The sequence below is a fragment of the Pieris rapae genome, chromosome 11 (assembly GCF_905147795.1).
Source record: "Pieris rapae chromosome 11, ilPieRapa1.1, whole genome shotgun sequence".
In the NCBI taxonomy this organism is placed as follows: Eukaryota; Metazoa; Arthropoda; class Insecta; order Lepidoptera; family Pieridae; genus Pieris; species Pieris rapae.
The window spans coordinates 2,437,977-2,463,962 of record NC_059519.1 but is presented as its reverse complement, the minus strand read 5'-3'; the positions used below and the strand labels follow the sequence as shown (position 1 = coordinate 2,463,962).

General features: G+C 33.3%; 1 protein-coding gene across 3 annotated transcripts; it reads right to left on the bottom strand.

Moving 5' to 3' along the window:
• Positions 1-1,715: 1,715 nt before the first annotated feature.
• Positions 1,716-25,946, bottom strand: LOC110996913 (integrin alpha-8). Of its 3 annotated transcripts, none has more exons than XM_022264814.2 (26): positions 25,901-25,946; positions 25,480-25,623; positions 24,427-24,561; positions 23,892-23,956; positions 23,092-23,263; positions 22,164-22,352; positions 21,172-21,257; positions 20,532-20,771; positions 20,322-20,427; positions 19,346-19,546; positions 18,185-18,276; positions 17,214-17,295; positions 16,519-16,640; positions 16,053-16,113; positions 15,599-15,728; positions 14,914-15,028; positions 9,399-9,473; positions 8,062-8,234; positions 7,366-7,444; positions 6,923-7,006; positions 5,677-5,803; positions 4,829-4,913; positions 3,774-3,897; positions 3,256-3,312; positions 2,760-2,837; positions 1,716-1,971 (listed from the first exon to the last, which is right to left on the bottom strand). In XM_022264814.2, exons 1-26 carry the CDS (start codon positions 25,902-25,904, stop codon positions 1,888-1,890), a joined length of 2,910 nt encoding a protein of 969 aa, XP_022120506.2. In that variant the 5' UTR covers positions 25,905-25,946; the 3' UTR covers positions 1,716-1,887. The 3 variants fall into 3 exon arrangements, with proteins under 3 accessions (XP_022120506.2, XP_022120505.2, XP_045486068.1); XM_022264813.2 differs by lacking the exon at positions 1,716-1,971 and adding an exon at positions 2,071-2,347; XM_045630112.1 differs by lacking the exon at positions 1,716-1,971 and adding an exon at positions 2,273-2,343.
• Positions 25,947-25,986: the final 40 nt, after the last annotated feature.

Below are 25,986 nucleotides of genomic sequence, written 5' to 3'. Positions count from 1 at the left end.
AAATAAATTTATATTAAAATATAGATCCTTAATCTATTAGTAACTATATATATTATAATAACTAACTAAAACTAATCTTACAAATTCAAGAAAATAGAGAATTTACAAAACGAACAGGAGATACAAGAATTACACAGGTCACGATTGATCAGGATAGGATAAGGTTAGGAAATATTTGTATAGAAGAGTTTTAAAAGACGATAGGGTATTTATAGGTCTTTGTAAGCTACCTTTGAACCTTTGGCCGATCGTCCGAATCATGGCTTTGCACATTAGTGCAGATTTTTCTTAATTAATTTAATATATGTAAAAAATAGTTCGCTAAGTTTTGAGTGTATGGCGTTCATACGGATAGACGCGACTTCATTTGTAATATATATGAAGTAAGATATATTGAGAAGGATTTGTGAGAAATACATAGGAGAGTATCTGTAGCAGATATACCTTTACCTTGTTTGTAAAAATAATACTTACAACAGTGTTTTCACTTAGTTACTCACAATTTTAGAAGTTTGGTTAAATATTTTGATCCCATTTCCTTCCTCATTCAGTTATTAGTAACAAATAAACCCAAACGAATCCATAATATGTACGTTAATTATATGTTAATTTAATGAATTAAAAACCTATTATAGATTTGGTCAAAATATGATTTATGTAGTAAACTGTATGAAATGTATGTAATAAATACCTTTAAAGTGTAATATGCCTATACTGTTGTATTGACGTATGACCATAGGACAATCAAACTAGACAAAATCAACTGGTTGTTAATCTAGGTATTTAGGTTTATATTTGCTATACATTTGTGTTTTTTTTAAGAAATCAACATTGACGTAACTTACACACTGTTTGATCTTAATTTTTTTTTATAATGAATAATGCAAAATCTATACTTGCAATATTTGTGATTATTTTTTTTATAGAACGGGGGCAAACGGGCAGGAGGATCACTTGATGTTAAGTGATACCGTCGCCTATGGACACTTTCAATGCCAGAGGGCTCGCGAGTGCGTTGCCGGCCTTTAAGAATTGGTACGCTCTTTTCTTGAAGGACCCTAAGTCGAATTGGTTCGGAAATACTTCAGTGGGCAGCTGGTTCCACAAAGTGGTGGTGCGCGGCAAAAACTGCCTAGAAAAACGCGCAGTTGTGGAACGGTGGACGTCGAGGTGATACTGTTGGAATTTCGTATTCTGCTTTGACGTCCGAAGAAACTCGGCTGCAGATATTAATCCGATCAACTCCTCTGAACACTCTCTATGGTAAATGCGGTAGAAGAAGCAGAGTGATATTTTAAAATAGTAACTATCGATTTCTTGGCCATTCTTCTCAATATGCAACTATCATTTGGAAATGGCAACTTGAGTCATTTTTAAAATACTTTAAACTTGTAATTATCACTTTAGTGAGTGTTTTTTAAATGGGCCTAATATAAATAAATGATTTGACTTTGACGAATTTATCAAATATTTGGGCGGATCATCTACCTTAGAGCTTCGACATTACCTCCAAGATTCACGTATCATTAATTTATAAATAACCCATATTAGGAACTATGGTAAGCAATTAAATAATTTGTAGTTAAATATAACTATGTAAGTTAAGAATATTGTAAATACTGTAAATTTGTGTAAGTGTATAGATTAAGTGAATTTGTAATAAAACAACTATTTGTTTTACAAATCTATTTAATATAAAATATCTTATTCTACTTTTATTGTTACTTAAAATGACGTCCAGATGAACATAACACTTCACTATTTGAGACAATACATAATTTTATAATATTTATTATTTATTTAAAAAATATATAAGCACCCGATAGAAACATTGCGGTAAAAATCTTTTACGGGATTTATTTATGGCAAACGCGCAGGAGTGTCACTTCATAAGTCAGAGACACTCACAATGCCCGAACGCCTGTGTGTTACCGGCCTTTTAGGAATCGGTGCGCTCCTTTCTTGAAGAACCTTAAATACATAGTGGTGGTGAGCGCCCATAAGTGCACTAAAAACGATTTGTTAAAAGACGGACATCGAAGTGATAGATGTGAATTTCTTATTCGGCCTCAAATTTTCTTACGTTATACGATTTGTTAAAATGTTTTTTTTTTTATAGAACAAAACAAACGAGCAGGGGGCTCACCTGATGTTAAGTGATACCGCCGCCCATGGACATACAATAAAGTTTTTGTGTCATTCTGGAGGTGAATATTTAATAAATTTATCTTCTAATAAATCTTCTTTATTTTTCAATAAGAGACACTTCATCTCGTGATTCCGTTTCTGAACTTTGCAAATTCTGCATCACGAAGTCCTCCGAATAGTCGATGACTTCTAACTCTGTCTAATAATTGTGTAATTAATTTCTTTATAAATAATTAGTAATTCAAAAACAAACACCATAGATCAATGACATAAAACATTTAGTTGAGTTAAGCCAACAGGCTCGAATTTAATGACGTGGAATAAGTGATACCATTATGATCCTATGTTCGTTTACGTAACGTTTTTTTTTTATTGTTAAGTTTTTCAGCTAAACAATACGTTTTGCTAAATGATTATTATTAAATCTGTTAATATTATTAATACCCCTTTCTCGGTTAACGTATAATCCATCTCCTGAGTTTGCCTCCCGTTGTTTCGGTAAAATTTGTTCAGAAGGTGAACTAAGCACACAGGTTAAAGTTGTTTTATTTCAATAAAAAAAAACAAAAGACAGTATTGTGTCAATGACTTTTTCACGTAGTGATACTCACACAATCCTCATTATCTGATGGAAGTGCTGACTCACGTCTTTGATCAGACGTTCCAGGTTCTGAGGGAGCAGGTCTTTTCTGTAACATAAACATTTTTCAGACACAATGTTGGCTAAAACATACTGCTTTTACTCTTTGGATCATGCCTTCCTGGATGTACTGGTATGAAGGCAAACATTGCTAGGAAATTATCCTAAGAAATAAATAGAGAAAATAAAAGTTTCTTTCTTTTTGCCGCAATTTCTCTTAAGTCAGACACAGATGGCTCAGACACGCGTCCCTATATAGACATTTTATTTAGGGTGCAATTCCTTTGGGGTGCATTTTGTATGAACATTTTGTATTAAGACAAGCATATCTGGTTGACAATCTTGGTCATCTTACACTCTCGCAAAATCGAAAGTCAAAGCTCATCTAAATACTAAACCATTATAAACTACAATTAAAACTTTTTACAAAATTTCCGAGGTAAAACGAATGTAGTGACATGACTCACAATTGTACTCCGCAATCGCTCTAGTTTCTTCTTTTCTTCCCTCTTGAAGAAACCCATCTGTAACCGGTAGAAAAATTCTCTAAAACATATGTTACTTATAACTAAAAAATGTTTTTATAATATTATTGACTCTAATTTGTTTTTCATAATCCCGTTTCTTTTTGTTTTGTTATGGCTAATATTTTTTTGTATGTATAGAGTAGTTTTGGCGATAACACCCATCACTGAGGTCATAGGTTCGAGCCACGGTCATGCACCAATTCGATTTTACCATTCGCGAATTTACCATTCGCTCGAACGGTAAAGGAATCGTGAGAAACTATAGACCACAAATTCGACGGCGTCTGTCAGTCACAGGAGACTGATTGACAAATGATCATAAAACAGATACCTACAGAAATCTGAGGCCCAAACCTAAAAATATTGTAGCCCCACTAACTTATGTATAGTTATTAGATATAGACGAAGCAAATAAATACAAAATAAAATTCTGATAACCAGAATAATTTTTTACCGACCCTGTATAATCCAAAAATCAATATTGCTAAAATGATTGCCGCAGAGACGCATGCGACGATTATTATTGAAGTTTGATTCTGGCCAAATGTTTTATCTTTACGGTATGAGAGTGTTGTTGTCAATCTGAAACAAGACTTAGATCAGTTAAGGAATATCCTAATTGTTTATATATTATTTAAATTGTTAGTTATATTATTTAAAGAATATTTTAATTGTTTATAAAACAAATATCCAGGAATAAGCATGTTTTTTACGTTTAATTCTGAAATCCCAGAATTCACGAAAGGATTATAAAGAACTTGGTGGCAAGAAAGTAAAACAAAAGAAGTTAGACGAAAAGTTTCGTTCAGTTGCGAATGGGGTAACGTGTCATGTGTGTTCACGCGTTTTCAACTACATGTTGTTAAATTTTTTTTTTTTTTTTGCAAACGGGCAGGAATGAATTGCAATCAAACGAATCACAGAATCGTTTCGTTTACATTCTCAGAGATTAGTTGCAGTGTTTTATAATCTGGTCCAATTTCAAAATGGACATAAATAACATTGAAACAGTTAAAAAATCTTTCCTCAGAAAACTTTACTATTGTCTGTACCTGCGTGGTCTATTGCAAAAGTGGGAGACTTTAAAACTCCGACGTGACTTTATTGACCTTATTTATCTGCTTCTTATGGTCCAGTGTATAGGCTTTCTCGCTATTAAAACTATATTACTACAATTTATGAAAATATTGACGTATTTTAAAAGAATCTTACAACTCACCGTAGTTTTGTGTATTAAGCTTAATGAGTTTTAGTTTATTTTAAGATTTCGTTTGTTTACTATTTATTTATTTTTTTCTTCAGTAGTTTGAAATTTATATATTTTAATGAAATTTACGTGTATGCCTTGTAAAAATATCAGTAAGTGTTTACAAATTGATAAGAATAATAATAGTAATAGATTGATTTATTTTTAAATATGACATTATATGTTATAGAATTACCCGGAAAATATCTTAAAGTACAATTGCAAAATATGTATTATGAAAAATATTAGTAATACTATTTTACTCACATTTGCTCTTTTGACTCCAATCGATTGCTTACTGTCAGTATCAGTGTAGTCATTGTTTTCAGTTTGTCATTGCTCAACTGTTTTACTGAAATAGGTAGTGTAATTAAGGTGAAAAAGTCCTTAGATACTAAGACTTTATGAGTTTATCAATGTTATTATTCATATGTACCTTTTTTATGGCAATATTAAAATATAAGCTGTAAATATCTAAATCACTTCAACTTCGGTGACAGACAAGATCGGTCAAATGTATATTTTACTGGGTGGGACTCACCCAGATTAGTACCTAGCGTGATGCCTGTAGCCATTCTCAAACAAAATTTAATGTATTCCTTTACATTAACGAAAAGCAGTGTTGGCCTAGTGGCTTCAGCGTGCGACTCTCATACCTGAGATCGTAGGTTCGATCCCGGGCTGTTCACCAATGGAATTTCTTTCTATGTGCGTATTTAACATTTGCTCAAACGGTGAAGGAAAACATCGTAAGGAAACCGACATGTCTTAGACCCAAAAAGTCTGCGACGTGTGTCTGTGAGGCTGATCACCTACTTGCCTATTAGATTTATAAATTATCATAAAACAGATTCAGAAATCTGAGGCCAGGACCTAAAGAGGTTGTAGCGCCACTGATTTATTTGGAGGTCGTGCGCGTCCGGACAGCTTTATCACTATTATTAAATACTCTTTAGATAAAAATCATTTTATTGTTTGGTCTGTGCAATTTTGTTTTCAACATTATGTTCGAAGAAGATCAAATATAATATGGTTTTAAAGAAAGTACTAATGACTGTGTGATCTCCTGAAACGAAAGCTAGATTTGCCCTTGGCCATGACAAATATTAGGGTACCTGTCTCATTTTTTATTAACTGAGTCGTAGTCCCTATCCGTACGTCTGTGTTTGGTTTTATATCTAAATTGCAGTGATATGTGAAGTTCTGTGATAAAGCGCATTCCTGGAAGTCTGATGAAAACACCTGTAATCACAAATATTTATGTTTAAATAATTATGACTAGCAGCAAACACTAAACAAGTTACTGCCAACCTCAGCTTCCACGCCTTTCCTGCCTGGTCATAAATTGTATAACATAAAGCTGTATGACCTTTTATCGAATCTGGTCGGTTTGATAAAAGGTACATTCGATACATTAAGGCTAGCAAAACTTGATTTCCATGAGTCTCTCTCCGCCCACTTCAGTGACTTTAACTAACGTATGCCCGAAGTTCGTGTGAGATGATAGAGACGATAAAGTATTTCGAAAATACTTAAGTAAACTCCAAATACTTTATATTGAAATAGGTCGTACATATTAAATAAAAAACTAAAAAGAGCGTTCAAATTCTTAAAAGGCCGGCAAGGCACTCGCGAGCCCTCTAGCATCGAGAGTGTCAATGGGCGGCGCTATCACTTAACATAGGTGAGCGTCCTGCCCGTTTGCCCCCTGTTCTATAAAAAGAAAACTATGTTGATGTTTGTAGAAAAAACGACACTAACAATAAAAAAGGGAATTAATACATTGAAAGTTTCATTGTAAGTTAAATAAAGTATATTTAAATATTACAAAAACTGAAATATTGACTATAGCCCGGGTGTCGGTATTTGGTGACGGTGTGCGCGCGCATTGCAAACATTCACTCTGAGCCCGGGTGTCGGTATTTGGTGACGGTGTTCACGCGCATTGTAAACATTCACTCTGATCATTTTGCCCTAACGCGCCAAAAGAAGTATAACTCTAAATCGCTAGTAACAGCTCTCAACCAAAATGTGCCTTATTTTTTTTTAATTAGAGTCAATTGAAATTGTATACAGTATTGTATAAATACAGATTTCTTGTTTTTTTTTTAAATCAAGCATCACATACTTAGATTAAATCTACGATGAATGAATTTAGTTAGTGCCCGCTCTTAAGTAGTTCAACACGAAAGAGCTGAAAATGTCAAAAACACTTAAATGAAGCGTCACATTTTGTTAATTATGACGAAAAGCTCTACTCGATCTAATGAGACGACAAGTAAACGCTAAGTTTCGATTATAGATAAAATTATGTGTGGTTTAGTTAGGAATACCTACTATATTTTAAGCATATGATATTACCTTAAAATGTTCTATGAAGCCGTGGCCGGTAGCTACCAGTTCGGCCTTTACGCCTTTCCATAGCACTGATCCCTCATTAGTAATCTATAAATGTACATTACATTTTTAACATATTAGATTCAGAGTCGTGACAATTGACAAATTAGCTATTCAAAGGGGGAACGCTGCCAGTATCTTCGGAACCTTGCCTAAAGGGACTCCTTTTAATAATATTTTTTAATAATTAAATTTTAAGGTTAGTTATTAGATATATTTTTATGTATTATGTTATTTGTTTTGAATTGTATGTAAATAAATGTTTAAAATATATAATAACGATAACAATGATAGTGATAGTGAATATTGACAAATGATGTGACAAAAGCGTTAAGTGTGACTTCTGTCAAAAAATACAATCGTACACACGAATGTCATATTTAGCGTCAACCCTAAGTGGTACTTACCGTAAACAAGGCGTGGACATTAATCGTCGAGTTTTCATTGTTCAGCTTACTGTCTGTTATAATTTCATCTCGAGATGATCTAGAACGAATAGATTGTTTAATAATCTCTAGTTACCGACTCGCACATAATATTACTACAAATGCATAATCACATTCTTTCAAAGAGTATCGCGTTCCAGGCCTTTATATACTAAAAACATTTTTTTTTTACTAAATACATTTAATGATGTATGGTATTTATTGGAATGTCTTTTGTTTCTAAAAATGCGCCTGAATAGGTTATGACATTCAAATTTTTATTAATAACATGCGAAAACGTTTTTTATTCACTGATTTTAACATTACTAATTTACACAAGTTATGTTAGTGCTGCATTTTTATAAAAAAAATATTTTTATAATAATTGAGATATCTTCATTATTTTTACTGCAAAACAGCAAAGAAAGCGTTAAAGATACACAGCCACAGAGATCAAACTTGCTTTGATTTTTAATTATTTTTACTATTACTATGTAGGTTAAGAAAATGATAAACACTGAATATTTGATTGTTATGACAAGGTTATATAAGTATTTAAATAAATAAATATTTAATAAGTGATACATATACATGTATAGTCTTTTCTAAGAACGAGGTAAAAAAAACGTTAAACTTTGTAAAAATATTAAGAACTTTTGTATAATTGCATTTACTTACCCACTTACTACAATATCGTTCGGATTCAATATATAAGGTATAACTTTTGTTTTCGCCTCATAGTCGGATTTACCCCTTGACATTGGAGAGTCGTTGTATAAAAGAACCTCCACCACCAATTTCTCGTCCGTACTTGTTGGTCTTTTCATATTCAATGTTATATTGATGCGTATCTGGTGAAATCGTTACCACTTTTACTGTATAATGTAAATATTTTAGCATGTTCCAAATCAAACAAAGACAGCGTACAATTATTAAAATATATCTAACGACCAACTAGGCTTTAGAAGATAAACCACTCCTCATATGGAAAAAGCGAAAATAGCTCAAGCGAAATTAGATAATGATCAGTAAATAAATTCAAAGTCGATAAATCTAAAATTATTCAATAAAAATTTTTATAAATTCTACGAATATTTAAAAGATCCTAATACTTGGGATGGATTTGCAGTTACAGTACCAGCAATATGTATGACTCAAAACTTAGCGTTAAATGTAAATTTAAATTTAGAATTAATGTAACTTCTTTCCTAACGTTCATAAGTGTACTTGTTTACCTATACGACTTTGACTTTGGGTATAGTAATGTGTGTAAATTATACGCACTCACACCCATTCAAACACATGTTCACTCACGCATACTATATGTCTTGACATTGTTTGATAAGATTTAAATATTTTTTTCTTTAAAATCATAGTTTAAAACATGCATGATGTACATCGGAATAATTGTTAAATATTATTAAACCCACAACACATGGACTGCCTAATATGTTGTGGCTGACTAGATTACAATTATTCTAGAGGCTCCCTATGTAGCTATGTAGGCTCCATATCTGGCCATCATAAATGTAAACAATAATAAAAGACGAAATATTATTTCAGCCCACCAATGACGATGTGGAAGAACAAAAAAAAACAGCTCGATTCAGGGTAACACGTCATTGTGGTACCTGTCCCTGCTGATTGTGAGTGTCGCTACACCGGTTGGTTACCAACAGGTATACATAGACAAAATAAAAATAAACTCATGGGGGTATTTGACACACATGATAGTTTTCGGGCTTTAATATTAAAAAGTCAATAGCGTTCCGAAGGGTTGAAGTAGGTTTAAAAACTTTCTTCTGTTTCATTTACTGGACAGGTTAAGTTACCTAAGGTTTTTTGTAACATGTTTGTGGTACAATTATTAATTCCATAAAAAATTATAACCATGGAAACATACAGCCGTTACTAATAGGACTTTAATAAATAAAAGTTCTCAATGTCCTATTGTATAACAGTTACGGTATATCACTTATGGAAATCTGAACTTCTACTATATAAGAGTGTCTCACCCGTTCATGTCTCTCGATCTTTAAGTTACACCTGTACCAAGAATCCTCTGGTTGATCACACTCGAGTAATGCAACCTGCAATTTTGTTAAAAATTAAAAGTTTGATATCTACCTTAATACAAATAGGTCTGTGATTGCATCTGTTTCTCTGATTAATCTTATCTTTTATGCTCAATATCATGTTTTTTATTGAAAAAAGCTTGCCAACGCTCTGCACACATGGGTAAAATAACCACTCAATAATAAATAATCTAAAATGGCTGTAATGGCGGAGACCAAGAAAAGGTTGGCCGAGGGGCAAGTGGAATGCGGCGTAAAAAGAAGAAGAAATATGGGAAACACCACTCACCTTTAGTCCTCAGTCACTTCACTTATCTCCCTGGGAGAAGACCACGAATATAATGTTAAGCGGTAAGTACTTAGTACTCTGCGGTAGCGGAAACACAGTAGTAGAAGTGAGCAAGCGTGACCTCGCGACGGCGGTAGTGGCTTCTCTCTGAGGCGCGGGCGCAAGTCTCATAGTCCCCTCCTTCCACACTTTAATATTGAAGAGAGAGAGAGAGTGGTGTTTAAGGAACGGGTGCGGTTGGGACAGAAAATGAGGACAGAGAGGACTAAGGTGATTGGATGGCGTGAACATTGCCCCCGGCCTAAAAAACCTTTAGGTTTTTTATGAAGAGAAATGATAATAAAAAGACAAAAAAATAATAGTTATAACAATGAGAAAAGAAAATTGATATTCGCGATTGGTAAAAAAGATCATAGAACTATATGAGTTTGTTTAGCGGTTTGTAAAGCGATTTTGTAAAGCGGGTTGTAAAAGATTCGTAAAGCAGTTTGGAGAGCGGTGTATTAAGCGGTTGATCGAGCGGTTTTAAAGCGGTTTTGTAAATTGTTTTGTAAGCGGTTTTAAAGCGGTTTTGTAAGATGTTTTGTAAGCGGTTTTAAAGCGGTTTTGTAAGCGGTTTTGTAGGCAGTTTTATTGGTTCGGTAATGGGCATAAACGCACAACAGGCCTTTTATAAATTCCCGTTGCAGTTTTGACTAAAACTACTCTACAAATTCCATCTTTTCCGGGATAAATTTCCATTACCTTTCCTAAAGGCCAAGAAAGTGGAGAGATATTATCTGTCACTATAACTACAACTGTACCTATTGTGACAGGATTGGCTTGTGTATTCCATTTTGTTCTCGACTGTAGCAAATGAAGATATTCCAATTTCCATCGATTACTGAATGATTGTATCATACCATCCAACAACGCATATCGTTTTAAAAGTGAAACTGGTTCATCATCTACTTTCATTCTAGCGGGTATAAATTTTACTGGTGATGACATCAAGAAGTGAGCCGGAGTTAAAGCTGTGAGCTCAGATGGATCCTCACTTAAAAGTGTAAGCGGTCGAGAATTGATAACTGATTCAATTTGTGTAAGAACAGTTAACATTTCTTCATACGTTAGTAACTGACCACCTACCACACGACGCAAATGGTTCTTAAAAGCCTTAACAAATATTTCGAAACAGCCACCAAAATGAGGACTTCGTGGAGGATTGAATTTCCACTGTATACGATTATTTGCAAGCTCAGTCGCAAATGTATCATGAAATTCAATCGAGTTTGTAAGTGTAAATATATCTGATAATGCATTTTTTGCTCCAACAAAATTCTTTGCATTATCTGAATAAAGAACAGAAATAGCGCCACGACGCGCAATAAATCGCTTGAATGCAGAAAGAAATGAACTGGTACTAAGGTCTGTAGTAAGCTCAACGTGTACAGCTCGAACCACCATACAAACAAAAATGCAAAGATAAGCCTTCATAGAGCGGACTCCACGTTTTCGATAAGGAATTATTGAAATAGGACCAGCATAGTCTACAGCGGTATGGACGAAAGCTTTAGATTCGTTTACACGATAGTCTGGTAAGTCACCCATGAGCGGTATAATAGGATGAGGATTTGCTTTAAAACAAAAGTTACATTTATGTATAACTGATCGCACTATGCTACGGCACGATAGTATCCAATAACGTTGTCGGAGAATCGCCATTAAAGTGACTGGACCAGCGTGACAGTTATGACGATGATAATAGGAAATAATTAACTCAAGTATCCTGTCCTTTCGCGGTAACAAAATAGGATGCTGCTGATCATACTGTAGATTGGCATTTTTTAATCTACCACCAACCCTTATCAACCCATCAGCATCTAGAAAGGGACATAATCTTTGAATAGAACGCGAGCAGCGGCCACTAGTTTTAAGGCTATGGATGACATCATAGAAATATACCTTTTGTAAAACCTTAAATATCTGTATTTCAGCATAACTAATATCGTCAGCAGAGATATTAGTAGATCTAGGAAGTCTTTTTAGAAAACGGTATATCCATACCACTGTACGGAGAAACAATAACCAAGAAGAAACTCGATGAGACAGTTCTAAAATTGGGTTTGGATCACTCCACACTGTAGCAGGAATAGAGACTATTTTTCTTTCTTCTTCTATATCAACAACTGTTTCAGAGTTTAGAGATGTAATTGGCCACTCAGATGACTCCAGTTCTAACCATTTTGGGCCAGTGAACCAAGTAGAATGATTTACAAATGCAGTGGGTGATAAGCCGCGAGATAGACAATCACTAGGATTTTGATCACCCGCAACATGGTGAAATTTTTCATTTTTAATTAAATTTTCTAACTGCGGTTGTTCTACTATAGAACATAGCGAAATAGCGGTATAACTGTTACATTTATTGGTGCAATCAGAACCCAATAAGGGGACGTTACCAATGATAATGTACCCGAATATTGTGTCGAAAGCGGTAGGTGTGCCAGGTGCGCCAGTAACACGACCCGACAACATTATATCGGCGTAATGCGGTGCACCAATAAGTATCTCTATCTCTGACGGATAAAAATAATTTTCATCCGCCAAAGTAATATTGTTTAAATGTTTCAGCGAAGACTTTTTAACTTGTGCCACCGGTAAACAGTCTGTTATTTTGTCTATAGTAAAGGCATTTAAAAGTATAGAATTATTATTAATCCGAGAAGAAAGAACGGTAGAAACTTCTCCTATTATCGGATTTGAAGCGGAACCTATACCTTTTACAAACTTATTCGAAAATTTAGTAACCTTTAAATTTAATCTTTTGCAACATTTCATGGTTATAAAAGTGCTTTGAGACGCACAATCAATTAAAACACGAACTGTATGTGGTTTACCATTTAAATCATATATATATACTTGCGCCGTACCTAATAAACATGTATTATTACTTTCGGAAATAGCCGGCCGAATATTACAAAGTGAAATATTTGAGTTATTAATCGGCTGATTATTATTAGCGGGAGGCCCAGCAAGCGGCGCAGTTGCATTGCTCATGCGATTCAAGTTATTAGCGTGCATGTTTTCTTGAGAAACAGTCGCATTACGACACAGCGTAGAATGATGTCTCATGCGGCAATTACGACAATTCCATGCAGACTTACACTTATTTAACATATGCGATAAACTTAAACAGTTAAAACACCCTTTATTGTTTTTGATAAAAGTGTATTTATCATCTATAGACAATTCGTTAAATGAATTACATTTATATAAATTAAAATGATCGATGCGTTTACAAAATGAACAATTAGACCGCTTCTCTGTAAGCGACACAAACGCACGCGAAGAAACCGGTTTGTTATCGAATGTGCGAGTAGTATCCAAATGCTGAGCTATTCTATTATGCTCGCGTACGAATGCAATTAAATCTTTATAACTAGGTATTGTAGGGTTGTTAATATTATGTAATTCGAAGGAACGAACTGTACTAGAATCTAATTTCTTCAATGATAAATATAGTAATATAAAATCAGCTAAATTTTCTAATTGTAATGATTCTAAACTTGATATTGCGGTGCAGTAATTGTCAAGAAACAATTGTAAATTTTTATGTGAAGCGGTGGTAAGCGGTTTGAAGTCTAGAATCTTTTGCATATAAGCTGAACCCAAACTTCGTTTGTCATGGTATTTGTTTATAAGCGTTTGCCAAATTAAAGCATAATTTTCAGCATTTGGAATTATACCTGCACAAACAGAGAGGGCCGAATCAGATAATTTACTTATTAAATATTGAATTCGTTCGTGATCTGAAAGATCAGGATTTTCATGAATGGTACGTTTAAAGGATTCGTAAAATAACGGCCACTTAATGACATCACCGTTGAAAATCATTAATTCCAACTTTGGTAAGTGAAACGATTTGCGTTGGTGTTGGTTTGCATCAGATAAATCATTCCTACCTACAACAAATTTATTAAATTTCTCAAAAATGAATTTACAGTGACAATACATGTCTTCAAATGAATTCATGCAATTAAAATTGACAGTGTATAAGGGATTAATAGTTAATTCGATAACATTTATTTTACTCACTGTTTCACAAAACGAATCCCGAATATTATCAATTGATATCATACCCGATAAAAAAGAATTTATGTCAGCCTCCTGCGAGGTTTTCTTTGACCTATCGTACAAGTCTTGTACACGTGAAAATAAATTGTCTCGTTTTGCAATTAAAACGGCTCGATCAATTTCAAGCGAACTGTTAGCGCCTTGTTTCTCAGAAGCCGCTTTACGAGTCTCCATATTAACAAAGATATATATATATATTAAATTAAATTAAATCAAATCGCGATTTGTAACAAACTAAAATAGTATATCGCGGCTCGAAAAGGACCAAACAATGTAATGGCGGAGACCAAGAAAAGGTTGGCCGAGGGGCAAGTGGAATGCGGCGTAAAAAGAAGAAGAAATATGGGAAACACCACTCACCTTTAGTCCTCAGTCACTTCACTTATCTCCCTGGGAGAAGACCACGAATATAATGTTAAGCGGTAAGTACTTAGTACTCTGCGGTAGCGGAAACACAGTAGTAGAAGTGAGCAAGCGTGACCTCGCGACGGCGGTAGTGGCTTCTCTCTGAGGCGCGGGCGCAAGTCTCATAGTCCCCTCCTTCCACACTTTAATATTGAAGAGAGAGAGAGAGTGGTGTTTAAGGAACGGGTGCGGTTGGGACAGAAAATGAGGACAGAGAGGACTAAGGTGATTGGATGGCGTGAACAATGGCTTTAAAGTCTGGCTAAATAGGCGTAAGTGTACGTCTAAATACTTATATCATACCTATCATATATACCTACGGTTTTGTCTGTACTGATTTTGTTTAATAAGAATAACGAAACAGATAATAAATAATACATAACTTTGACAAATATGTTGTGACATTATTTTTCAGTTTTAACAAATGTTATTGATATCATACAGCATTTTTTTAAATTATTAAATAAAAGTAAATAAAGACAAACTAATATAATTTACTTTCTGTCCCGTTACCCTCAAATTGAGACGAGATACCAAATGAGACAAAATAGGTAGGTAAATAAAAGAAGACGTGTGTTCAACGTTAACAAAGAAAAATTTATCTGATATTTTTATTATATTAAATCCAACTTTAGTGTTACTTACCGGTGCACCCGTGACTTTGATATATGCGCAGGAGACATCCGAGCTATTTCCGTCATTAACCACATTCACCGTCATCGTCTCCTCTTTAGAGGATCCCAATATGTATGAATCGTTCCTAAAATTATGCAAACATCGTTTATGTAAAAATCAAACTATTGTATATATATATATATTTGTTCTTATATTACTGCTGATTTATTTTTACTTTATTTATTAAGTGGTAGGTATTTATAAATAAAACAAGATTTTCATTAGAAAAAACGGCCGTAAGAAAACAACTTAAATCTTAATGTGGTTTAAGTTTTATTAGTTATTATTAATAATTTGTCTTTGTTTTATTATTATTTTTGTTTATTTTGTGGTCGTTTCTTTAGTTTTTCCTTCTTTAGTGTTAAATTTGTGATGTAATATTTTCTTGTATTTTTTAGGCATACACATTGTTTTAGCATGTATATATAAATAAATAAGTAGGCCAGAACATAGTCTAGGAAGCTTTGGTCTAGGTTAGGTAGTTCTGTATCGAAATAGTGGAGGAGGACCTGCTGCCGCTAAAAGCCAGCAATTAGAGGGAGGTGGCACAGGACAGAGAGCGCTAGAACTCAGATAGAGCCGATGTGAAATATGTGTTTAGAAAATCTAAGTGTTTTTGTTTCGAAGATAAGAGAAGTATTATCAGATAATTTACCTTCCTGACCAATCAAAGGTCGCAGATAGTCGAGGTCTACACACATCGTCATCGCACGTGCGTGTTATATCGTGGACTATTTCTGTTTTGCTGTACGAACTAAATCTTAGAATCGAACTGTCGTATACATCTAAAAATATTTAGTATAATCAATTATTTATATAATTTCTTCCATGTCACTAGGTTCAAACGGGCTCCAGCCTCGACGACAGCTCCAGCCTCCAGGTTCACCTGATGTTAAGTGATCTCGCCGCCCATGGACACCAACATTGCCAGTAAGCTCGACAGTGCTAGCTATTGCCTTTACATTTACTAAAAATCTCAAACAATATCTTGTTAAGCTGTCCTATACTGATACAGAAAATATTCTTATCGTACAAACATATTTTAAATATAATTGGATGTGCGCTTGGAAAAAAAAAAGAAAAAAGTTAATTCATAAATGTTTACTTGCCTTTAATTTCTTTCGTCTTCACTTCCGCTTTGATTTTGTATATATGAGGATCGTGATCATTCTGAAAATGCACAAATTGACAAGCTCTTGTATTGTGATACTTGTATAAAAATGTAAACAGATATGAATGGATAAATAAAATTCAAACGTATGTTTTATGAAAATTTTTGAACTATTTCTATTGGATATTTATAAACTGACAATTCCGGCTGATTTAAGATTGGTGATTTAGAGTAAGGTTCTATAGATAAATATAATATATAACTTCTGGTTATGCACTTCTTGCACTCATAATTTCTTTTTAATTTTTTTCTTTTCTTACTAGGGTTGCCTGTAAGAGATCGCTTGTTAGCGATAAGGCCGCCCGTTGTATTCCTTTAAATTTTTATGTATTGTGTTATTTGTGTTTCATTGCAACGAAGTGTGAATAAATAAATAAAACGTTAAAAAATAGAATCATACTCACCATTTTAACTATAAAATTTATTAAGTAATGCGGTTTCATCGCCGTTATGTCCAGTTCATATTCGGCATCACCGACAATTTCAGCGAACATGTTACTTGCAAGGCTTACTTTGACTGTAAGTTCTGTAAAAGCTCCTTATATACTAAACCGTGTATAACATATATATTATTTGTTATGGAATATGTACAAAATATGGGTGATTCTCCTCGAATAATCTGCCGCACACAATGGCGTGCAATTACCTAATTATTATAAACAAAATGTGTTTCTTTCCTGAAGTAACAGATTTTATCAACTTTCAAAGGCTAGGAGTACCTGCAAAGCGTATAGAAACTCTCCCAGTGGGACAGTCTCGGAGCTAACTTAGGCGTATTATAATTGATACTATAAGTTGCTAACATTATTATTAGTAGCGGCACGTAACTCTAGCGCTAACCGTTATTGTGCAGAAGTAAAAAATAAGGTACCTGAGGGGGGCTAGCGGAATGAAGAGCGTCGATTGGCTCTCCAGTCGCATTCCGGCCCCCGCACCACAGTACACATGCGCAGCAATCCCCTCCACGTATCGGCCAGCGCTAGACTTACGTGCCTATAGTAATATATCTTTTGACTGTATTATCGAAACTTTTGACCGTACAAAGAATAAACACTAATATAAAGTTAGAAAGTATGAAGAAAATAAAGTTTATACATACTTGCTGTAACATTGACAGCTCTGGGGTATGTTATTTTTACTTGAACAGGAATCGTAAAGTTATCGTGGGATTCACGCACTACCTGTGAAATAGAAATAAACTTTTAACAATGAACCAGAAAAATCACTCTTAACTCCAAGCGGGAGTTGTGTAACCGAACATTAGTATAGTTACATATAAATTTAAAAAGCCAATAAAGTTAGTTATGGTAGTAATATAGGAGCCATATAATTTTTCATCTACTGATAAATTATATTCTAATATCATATAAATTAGATCGACATAACTATTTAAATATGGGTAATAGGTTACGGATTTTTTCAGTCTACCGTCGTAATCCCACTACCCCTACTTGTATATTAATTACTAGCTACCTGCTTTTAAATGATTTTACTGAGCCTGCTTTTTAGTACACTTTTTAGTACCAACATGAAACATTTTGCTATGCCCCCCAGACACTGTTCGGATTTCCGGTATGGTTTCCGATATGACTTTTTAGGTTTTTCTATGAATTTTTCTGTACATTCTTCTCCTTAGATTTTATGTAATAAGTTTTTAATTAACAAATAAAAATAAACGGTAGATCGTAGAGGGGTGAAAATGAAGGGTTGTATATACTTTTGTATACTGTATCATAAAATATTAATAATAAGAAATTTTGTCTAAAACATGATGAAAAATAGATGTTATCTGATGCGCAGACCTAACCACAAAATTTTACGACACCGGTGCAGCCATTTCTGAGGAATTTAATTACACGATAATTTTGTTGGAAAGATCTTATTTTTAATGAATAAAGAATCACCTAATAGTTCGTTATTTATATTTTATAATAATCGTTAATTATATTTTATATATTAAACTTTATCCAACACCACCACAATTCGTGTGCCAGAGTTTTTAATTCATTTTCGCATATTAAACGAACCATACAAAAACTAACGAGGTATACCAATTGTTAAAAAACATACCATGTCACCAACAACATTTATTGTTACGGTAATTGAAGGTATACTACGATATATAGTAACTCGCTGACTGTTCGGACTGCCAACCGCTAAAGCTGAAATCAAAATAATCTATGACAAATACAAAAATAATAAAATATACAATTATACATATCTGATTAAAATAAACTAAAAGTGAAAAGTATATCTAAAAAGTGTGTATCACAAAGAACAATTCGGTGGCCGTCAATACACAATTACATACAAAAGTAACGACTACATCTATATAACGAGTTTCGATATAGCCTTCACCAGAAGAAATGCCTACGATTGTCAATCGGAAGGATATAGAGAAATTATATTAGTTTCGGAACTGAGTGTCTATCAGCTGAGTTAAAATATTTTAGATCGTTATGAAAATTAATGAAACTAAATAGGAACTGTATGGCGAATTGTCAGATGAGGTATGGTTTTCGTAGTTTAGTGGCGATTTAAAATATTATCGGAGATTTAATACTTAGTTTTTCTCATCACTCTTTGAACGCAGTAAATTTAAAAGGATTAATTTTTTACTGACATTTATAAGGTAATTAACAACAGCAAAAAAAAAATATTTTTGATTTGCCAAAAATTGATTTTGCGTTTTAGTATAATTTACTTAATCAAGGTGGTCGCGGACTTCAAACAGCGTGTTTAATTTAATTGACATGCAATTCAGTTCGATGTCTTCAGGCGTGTTATCTGCAGCCACTGTTCGTCATGATCCGTCACTAACAACATTTGCAAAGTAGAAAATATAAAAAAATAATTTTATTTTTTTATCATTTTAATGATTCCCTTTAAATATTGTGCACACATGTTATTGATACACAATGTATGTATTTTTTAAAGTTATACTTATTTTGGCGCGTTAGGGAAAATGATGAAAGTAAATTTTTACGATGCGCGCGCACTCTCACAAAAGAACCGACACACTGAAGTCAGCTATAGTTAAGTTAGCGTTAGTGTGCCTTTTTAAATTAAAAAATCATGTATAAATAAAAAGGAACATGAATACTGTATATGATAAACTGTAGCCTCTAAATAATTTCAGCTAAAAAAAATGAGGGAAAAGTGCCACCATTCGAACATGTGTTTCTGACAAAGTAATTCTTTTCTTTTTTTTATCTTCTTAAATAAGCTCACCGTTTAATTGTGTCCGATCAATTGCTGGTATAACATGAAGACTGAAGCCAAACGTTTGGAAGTCTGAAATTTTTATCTCCTGCGTTTTCAAATCTTTAATAAAAAGATTTTCCCTTTTAAGCAGTACTTGTTCTTTAACATCTCTGCCAGAGATAACATAGACTGTGCCAAATCCCTCGTATGGTGCACTGATAAATAGTTCTATAAAAAAATATATACGTTAGTGTTTTAAATAAGTTCATTCTTCATCTCTCTATATAATACTTTTTAGTTAAAAATATTGCTTCATCGAAGGATAAATGATTTGTTTATTTCATACCAGCATAAACACGAACGATTTATAATCTTAAATTTACTATTACTATTATCATTATAAACATAGTTTTTTATATCTGTGAATTTATTCTAAAACTTATCGAATTATATCTTGTATTTTTGATTTGTCTATTGTTGCCATATTGTAAAGTAAATTATTTTTTATCTTCCTCAGAGAGGAAGAAGAGAGTAACTTTGCCAGACGCAATATGCAAGCAGGTTACATCTAGAAATAATTTAAATAGGCTGCTTAATATCTTTCCGCTTATGTTTACTCTGGAAGGGAGTACACTGACACAGGTATTTTTTACTTAAAAAGGGTACTGAAATCTTGAAAATGGTTATGCATTGTTTATAAATAATATGTTACTTATACTGTGAATGTTTTTCGGTAAATGTTCTTGTCGTATATTTATTATTAAACTCCTCCAAAAGTGCTGATTTTGACGATTTATTTATGTGAACGGTTGATTAGAGAATTGTTTATGCTCACAATACGATGTTGTTTTTTTTTAAATTTTTGACGTCTGTCGGGTTAGATAGTGTATTATAAAGTAATGAGCGAAGACATCAACTGCTGTGAAATTTCTAATGTTCTCGTTCGAGGTTATATTAAATAGGGGCAAGTTATTCTATATTATATTTATATAGTTATCCTGACCTGGTATGTCATCGTCATCCAGATCAGCTGACGCAATGGCTGCACCGAACCGTGATCCGTCCTCTTTACCACAAATATATAGATTTGCTTTGGTTCTAGATCTTGCCTAAAATTAAAGTAAATGAATCTTTCTCGTATTATTTTCGACTTTGCGGTTGATTTGGCCCAATCTCAATAGCAAAATGATAGTTATCTAATATAAGATATTACCTTTTCCCCTCCCAGGTATATGTAAACCGCTCCCACCTCATAGCTTCCAACCCAGCAGGCCAATCCAGGCGCTCCAACGAACAAATCCGAAAACGCGTCATGATTTAAGTCTGCAGCGTGTAACGCCGCACCAAACATCGAACCCACTGAACCTTCTTTGAATTGCAGTGCCTTTTCTGTGATGGGATCTTTCACTATTGACAAGACATCGTTTGTGGTGTTGTAACTGAGGAAACTGACCTATTAAAAAGTAATAGTCTTGAAACGACTTCACAAAATTTGCATGCGTGCAACGCGTGGAAATGTAGGTATACGTTTTTTTTTTATCTTGGATTTATAATCTTAGTTGAAATATACGCGATAAATTTGAGTATTGTGTAGTAAATTATGTGACAGTGGAGTATAAATCGGTCACCATATTTCCTTCCCCAAAAGCGTTGAAAATCATAACAATATTATAATAATTAGGATAAGATAGTAAGAACCTGTTCTAGTATCGAGGTACAGGATGTGTTTAAAGTCTAAATTGACTTTTAGGTCCCGAGAAATGCGTGGACGTATACTTACAATACTTAGCACGTGTTTATATATCGTGTAAATACAAAGTAGGAAAATTAACACGTTTCAATAGAAAACTTACAGCTCCTATGCGTCGATCATTCTCCATACTAAATGCAATCAATGATTTGTAATCTTTAAAAAATTCACCATTCGCAAGTGCTCGCCCTGGAAAAAATTGTATCTGTATATTACACAATTATGAAGCAATTCACCTAGAAGATAAAATTAAGGTCGCGCGTCCGAACTCGGAATTGCAATAATTGATTTTGGAACTAAACCAAAAATTTATATACTTATTTCTTCGAAATACTTATATATAATTTTCAACTTTATAGTGAGAAACCTACTAACAAGGTGATTCAAGTAAGTCTTCTTTCTTATCTTAATCACCTGTGTTGTTAGCCTAGTCTGTGCGACTCTCGACTTTAAAGTCGTCTTTCGCCGTAGCTGTCGTTAAGACTTGATCAGGTGGTGGAAGAAAACATTGCGGTCAGACCAGAGGGATAAGAATGAAAAACAAAAGACGCACGATGAAGGAGTGTACCCGTTGCAGGAACTGACGTACTTTGTACGTACTGAACGTATACATTTAGATTTAATACAATCGCGAACGGAACGCGTAATCGTTTTATCTTAACCAATTCGACTTAGGGTCCTTTAAGATAAATGGATAGCAAATTATTAATATGCTACAGTGTTCATGGGCGACGGTATTACTTAACATTATGTGAGCCTCCTTTCCACCTGTTATATTTTTTATATTGTATTACTGATACTTCATAATATACACATTTTCACATTCGTGAATATTTAAAAAAAATGTTTTGAGGTTACGTCTTACACTCTCGCCCCCAGTAGGTACGACTTACTTCTGGCTTAAGCTACTTAAGTATGACTTCCGTACGTTGAAATAGATTGTCTATTGACATACGGAAGTCATAGTCTGCGTTACTCGTTTCTGAACCTAACAACTCACGTGTCTCATGAAGAAGATCACCTACTTGTTTAACAAGAAATATAATCACGATAAAAATATAATATTGAGGCGAAGAAATGGTAGCTTATATATACCTTTATAATTGTATAGCATTAATAAATCCTTATCCATATCCTGCACGAGTTTAGGGAAGCCTGTCGAAGTCCCAATCGGTTGATAACTTATTCTACTTAAGCCCTGATTGCTCGCTGGTTTCGCAAATATAACTATCTTGTTAACTTCGTCTACTAAGGTCGACCAACCAAAAGTCCCGTAAACATCATCTAAAAATCAAACATTATTATTATTTTTATTTATATCACAAAACATTTTTATTCCATATGTATAATGATAAAGTGCACGCACACAAGCTCTAAATAAGCTGCTCAAGAAATAAAAAAAAAATAAAAAAAATACACTTTTTAAAAATATACCGCGGACTTTTCTACAGGATTCTGCATCTGATCACAAGGCCTGAACTGCCCAAGCCTGACTTGAGACCAACGTTCGAGTAAGAGTTGAAGACTGGCCCTCATCTAGCCTAGACCTCAACCCTTTAGACTAATTATGGTTAGTTTTAGAGGACCTGCTCTAAACGACATGGTGACATTCAGTCTCTTAAAAAAATCTTTGGAGCATTGGCGAAATTTCCTTTGAAAACAGTGCGTAAATGTCTATGCATTTAACGTTCGTGGCCAAACAGATTAAAATCTGTATAAAAGCCAATGGTGCCATTTCGAATATTTTTTTCGGCTTAATTGACTGTCCTGACTTATTGTCGCTTTTACTATTCCACACCCTTTCTTCATATACAAGCAAATCCAAGGTAAATTGTAGTAGTGAAGGTAATAATTGTTATCAGTGATATATGTGTATGTATGAATATGTAGTTTTTGGCTAAGTATAAGTAGCTGTTAGAATACTGATAAGCAGATAAATAAGTCAGTATACTTAATTATAAGAATATAAGAAATGACTATTAAAAATAATTTATAAAACAGAGAACAACGTTCAAATACTAACGATAATTTGGAGCATCCATATGATTGTACTCCAGAGACTTCTGGTAGTGTTCAACCAGTCGATTAGTTTTTGTGTGATTGTATTCTGTTGAAGCAAAGCACGTACCAAATGCACCATCTAGATGTTTACCCTTAGGCAATTTCAAAGCCATTGCCCATAGTGGAGCGCATGTCTGCAACATGAATAATAAGAAACATATTTAAATCAAAATTAATTTATACAAAACATGTACCTGGTGTCTCAAATCAACGTAGTGTAATGAATTAAATATTTAAATATTTTCAATAATTTTACTAACATTTTTTACTATACTAACAACATATGGACTTATTAATTGGTCTGAAATAAATGTCTTTTTTTGTACATTATCACAGCTACATCAACAAAATCAAGGGCGTAGGTAAGAACTGGCTGGCCACTTTTTTTAAATCGCTAAGTTTTTGGTTTTGGTACCAATACGAGTGTATACGAATGATGTATTTAGATTATTAGGAGTTATATATGGTAGGCAAATTTTAATATCGAATTTTTGTACCAAGTTTCCATATTAAATTAACCGTAACGGTATCGCGCTTTGAACTCATTATTAATTGCACCAATACTTCAGTAATCATCTGTCTCTTTCCATCCCAGCGTAAACACAAATCGACAGAAAGAGACGTAAAGAAATAAGAGTGCAATGGTCTCGTTTTTATGAATAAAGACGTCAGTCGGTATCGTTTTCACAAGTTGCAGATAACCGGAACCTTATTTAGTTAGGAGTGGACTACGAACTAAATTTTGTGTAGCTTTGTACTTACCACAAAGTAGGATTTTGTTGCTGCAATTGAACTACCGAGACAGAAGTGTTGGTTTGGATATAAGGCTGTAAATATAATAATAATTACCTAAATTTTGTTTCTCTACGTTAAATATATAGTTTTTTACAATAGGTTAAATCAAATCAAAATATCCTAATTCATATAGGTAAACCAGTACACTGACCGTCAAAAAATTAAATTAATTGTAAATTTATATTTACTACCAGTTCGCAAGTCAAGGGCGTAGAGCGGGCAAGACATAAGAGATCCCGAAAGAGATACAATATTCAGGTCTCTACTCAGTCAGGTCAATACTCAGGCCTTAGTTTAAATGTACACCGGATCAAACACATAAATGTCTGCTCGGAAATTTAAGAAAGACTCGCTAACATTGTGTCGAGCGTTGGCAAACTTTATCAATAAAAAAAAGATAAATATTTCATAAATAAGATTTGTTAAGACTGAACTCAAAGTTTAGCTTAGACTCATTCGTGCTAGTCTTAATTACATATTATTACGGGATTAAAATACTTACATCTGTCATATTCATTTGCATAATCGTTTAGATTAATACCGCTATCAGAGCAAACAATAGATTTCGTGCTTGCAACGATATTCAATGGACACACAAATACAGCCCCATTTAAATCAGCGTACGGTGCGCCGACCACTGAAAGAAAAAAAGGCTATAAGATTGACTAAGAATTATAGAATTTTCTAGACTTTTAAGTTGTTAATTTATATTATAAAATGAAAAACTAAAACCAAAATAGCCACCGTTTCGTTTAATTGTTATTTGTTAATAAAAATTTTAGAATTCAATGTCGAAACGTAGTCTACTTATATTTTTTGTATTGGCAACGAATAGCGTATTGGAACGAATATTGTTTTGCAAACAGTACTTTAAATATCTCCATCAAAATACGTATAGGATTTGACATATGGGAGTCAATCTTAACACTGAATCTCGACTTTGAACTTTTCACTGGACATCTTTGAGGCGCACTATTTATAAATTTATAAAATAGACTAAAACTAAATACTAAACGTACGATCAGGTCGGATTTTTGCGATAGGTAATTATTCAATTAATACGTTTTGTATATAAATAATTCATTATAAAACAATTGCATACATCTTTAGTAAAGTCTCTAAATCTCTCTGTACATTGATAATTATACATCGATTTTTAAAACTATTCAATTGTTTAAGCCAAAGAAACAATCGTTTTATAGATATTAGCATTTTATTCCTCGTTTTGTTTTTACAAAACTCACTTTGTGAGAGAACAAATCAGTTGCATGAAAGTAGCTTATACACAGTAAAGAGTGGTACCTATTTCAAAATAATCAGTTACAATAATATATATTAAATAAATCTTAAACTTACGCAAAACATTTTATTAGAATAGTGAGAGGAAATTGTCTATGGAAATCCTACATGTATGGAGATAATTTAACATTTATACATGATACAAATTGAACACTTACAATCATGGAAGCTAAAAAAGATTAAAGTAAAGAGTACAGTTACTCTAAACTCCTGCGCCACAACTAGGTCACAAGTAGTATCACAATATTATACTTACAAAGTGTGTCATTAAAAAAACTTATAGATGAACCAAATCCCTTGGCAGACTTAGCACTGGGTTCCAAGTTAATCCTCGATTGTTCGTGAAAGTATGCAGCATTTGTATATTTGATAATTAATAAATACATAAGCAGTGACCAATCTGAAATACATTAATAAATCAAGATTACTTTCTTAACCAGTCGTTTTTGAAAGTTATCAAATTATACAATATCTGTGGACGGTTTGCACAAACTAAATGTTTAAATTATAATACTACTTATCTCTCAAGCTTACAAAGAATATGACAACAGAATTACAAAAACCTTTTAACTACAAAATATAGCACCTTAATATGAAGAACATGATAAAAACAGAAAACGTTAAAAAAAAAAAATTATATATCCAGCTGATTCATTATTAATCAAAAATAAACTTACCCATGTTGTTAAAATAATAACCTATGTTACATTACTCCAAATTACGAGTGTAGACTGAATCAATTTATATTCAAGTTTTCCTGAGA

Excerpts from the sequence above, each read along its gene's own strand:
- LOC110996913 (XM_022264813.2), bottom strand. Across the intron at positions 18,277-19,345 it reads TGATCGGACACAATTAAACG|CTTTAGCGGTTGGCAGTCCG; the intron begins GTGAGCTTATTT and ends TTTTGATTTCAG. Across the intron at positions 7,445-8,061 it reads AACGATATTGTAGTAAGTGG|ATCATCTCGAGATGAAATTA; the intron begins GTAAGTAAATGC and ends TATTCGTTCTAG.